At 55.3% G+C, this 2943-nt stretch overlaps 1 protein-coding gene across 1 annotated transcript in view; it reads left to right on the forward strand.

The window, feature by feature from the left end:
* Positions 1 to 2071, forward strand: part of PRKAG2 (protein kinase AMP-activated non-catalytic subunit gamma 2) — a 237386-nt gene extending 235315 nt beyond the window's left edge. The window contains exon 17 of the mRNA XM_029954381.1: positions 1349 to 2071. Coding sequence (XP_029810241.1) covers positions 1349 to 1380 — 32 coding nt within the window. The 3' untranslated portion in view covers positions 1381 to 2071. The remainder of the gene's footprint in view (positions 1 to 1348) is intronic.
* Positions 2072 to 2943: the final 872 nt, after the last annotated feature.

Consider the following 2943-nt stretch of genomic DNA (forward strand, 5'->3'; position numbering starts at 1 on the left):
GGTAGGGTCTACGGCCAGCCTCCGCTGTTCCGTGTAGGGAGCGCAGGCGGGGCCGACCTCGCCCGGCTCCCAGGGGCCCTCGGGGTTGCAGGGTGGTCGCTGGGCGCTGGCCTCAGCCTCAAGTCACCGGCCGCGTCAGCGCCTCACAGGGCAGGCAGCCTGGCCTTGGAAGCGGTGAGGCCTGGCACGGACTCCTCTCTGGCCGGGACGGCCCTGGCCTGCACCTCCCACTACAGCTGGTGTGTGCGCAGTGAGGACGTGCAGCGCTCCCAGCTGGACCTGCTGGAGACCTTGGCGCTCGCCAGGCCCCCTGTGCCGTGGAGACGGCCCCTTTCCCCGAGCCCCCTGAGCTTCAGGCTTCCCCTCTGCAGCCCCCTCCCGTCTCTCCACCTTCACAGCACTGAAGAGAGTTAGGGCCCAGCTCAGGCGTCAGGGAACATGTGGCCGGTGGGATCCTCTGTCCAGACCCCTGCGACTTCCTCCAGGCCAGCAGGGGGGCTGTGCTGCCTTCCGGAGTCCCCAGAGGAGCACTTTCCATTTTCTTCACGAGCGTTTCCTTTGCGTTCACAGCAGGGCTCGCTGTTGGGTGACAGAGCCCCAGCTTTGGACATCGCTGGGCGTGACCGTTTCTAGCTTTCGATACAAAGTGCAAGGTGGGCGACCCTTCCCTTTCCGGAAGACCTCAGCCCTCAGCCGTGAGGGGCCCCCACCGGGTTGTTCCCTTGGCCTCATTTTAATACTTTTCCGTCTCGGGGACCAGGGGGCCCCTGAGGAGCGGGAGAGCGGTGGGGGAAGGGCCGGGAGCGGCTGAAGCACGCAACAGTTACAAGTTGCCACATGTGCGTGGCTCACAGCACCAGCAGTTACGGTAGTGACAGAGGTCCCGGATCGCAGTGACAGGTATCATCTTGAAACGGGGGAGGCACGCAGAACAAGCGCCGTTTGGAAGATGGCCCCAGTACACGTGCGGACACAGGTGACCACAGGCCCTCAGTCTGCAAGGACCAGTTGCCATGGGCGCAGGGAGCCACAGCAAGGCCGCACCGTCACGAAGACACACGCGTTCGCTTTTAAAGACATTTGCACCAGAACCCTCTTCTTTTCCAAATTAAATCTTGGGTATTTAACACCCAGGACACGGAGCACCGGACTAGATGTGGGCCGCCCTGTTGGGCGGGGGCAGGGAGCTTGGAGCCACCAGTTCCTCCTCCGCCTCTAGGGTCTGGAACCTTCTCCTACGGTGAAGCAGGGGTGAGAACCGCCCTGTGATGCCCGCCCCCCTCCCCCCCCCCCACACACACACCGTGTCTTTATGTTGTTTGAAGCTTCTGTTTTCTGTCTCTGACAGGTGCCAAACAAAAGGAGCCAGAAACGGAATGACCGCTGTGGGTGGAGGAGCCCCCGTGGGAGAACGTGAACAAAGATCCCGGGTCGCACTTTGCCTCGTGAACGCTGACCGTGACCGAAGGCAGCACAGCGGCAGAGAACGTGTATCAGGGTTTAGTGAGGGGTACTTTTTTTCCAGTGATGCTGAAACAGCATAAGGAACCGATTTCACGTGTGTGAGGACTCGGGCTCGCCCTCGAGGACTGCTCCCGGACCTTCGTCCGAGCGATTTCAATGCTGTATGTTATTAAAGTGCACTGTGTCCTGAAGTTTCTATTATTTTTCATTTCAAAGGAGTCACTGGTCTGGAACAGGGAATCAGACATAAGGCGAGCGCAGGGCCTCTCGGACCTAGTGCCTTGTGTCGGGACACGTGATCTGTCACCACTGCGGCCCAGGACAGCTGGGGCCGCACGGTGCTGGGGCGTGACAGTCTCTGGACCTTTACCAAATCAGTTTTGTTTTCATTAGGTTTGTCAAACTGTTGTAATTTGGATATAAATACTTTATAAAGCTTCCACAGCAGTTTTCTGTTTAAGCGTCTGTTCTGAACTACGGTGCACACAAAACCGCCGACTCCTTTATTTATTTTTACTCTCGTGCAGTTTTGTTTGTTTGTTTGTTTGTACACATCTTGGTGGCTGAGCTTCCTCCCACTAATAAACCACTGGTGGTTATTTTCAAATGGCCAACTTCTCACTTAGATTTGGATCCGGAAAGCATAGGACTTCTAAAATAGCCACTGTTGGAGGGGGAGAGCCGAAGGTTCTACAAGCAGGGGTGAGCGCGCCCGCGCGGCGGGGCAGGGGCGGCGGTGGCGAGCAGCCCGAAGGGGTCAGTTCTCCTCGTGTACCGGACGTGAAGTCCCGATGTTTGGGTGGCTGCTGTGACTGTCCCCGTAAACCCCGCCGTGGCGCGGGCCGCATGGCTCAGGAGAACCATGTTTCCTGACGTAAGCGCTCTGAAAACGTCCACACTGTGTATATAGGAGTACAGTTTGGTGTTTTTTGTTTTGGGTTTTTTTTTTTTTTTGGCAGATTGAAAGATTAAAATAAATGTTATTATTGACTACTTTGTTCAAGAAGTTCTTTAAAATACCACTTGTTTTAGCACATATTAATTAAAAATCTGCATGAAGTTTCCTGCTTAGATATTTCTCCCCAAGTGAAGGAGAATATGAGTTCTCATAGCCCTTTTCCATCAGCAGAGGGGAAAAAAAACCTGGGGAGCCTGGCTGGATCGGTTGGAGGAACATGTGACTCTTGATCTTGGGCTTGTGAGTTCGAGCCCCACACTGGGTGTTTATATTAAAGTCTTGGGGTGACTCAGTCGGTTGAGTATCTGACATCAGCTCGGGTCATGAGCTCACAGTTCGTGAGTTCGAGCCCTGCATGGAGCCGATAGGGCAGAGCCCACTTTGGATCTCTCTCTGCCCCTCCCCTGCTCGTGCATGCTCTCAAAAATAAATTAAAAACATTAGAAAATAATAATAAAATCTTGGGGCACCTGGGTGGCTCAGTCGGTTAAGCATCCGACTTTAGTTCAGGTCACGATCTC

The sequence above is a fragment of the Suricata suricatta genome, chromosome 2, assembly GCF_006229205.1.
Source record: "Suricata suricatta isolate VVHF042 chromosome 2, meerkat_22Aug2017_6uvM2_HiC, whole genome shotgun sequence".
NCBI classification, from domain to species: Eukaryota; Metazoa; Chordata; class Mammalia; order Carnivora; family Herpestidae; genus Suricata; species Suricata suricatta.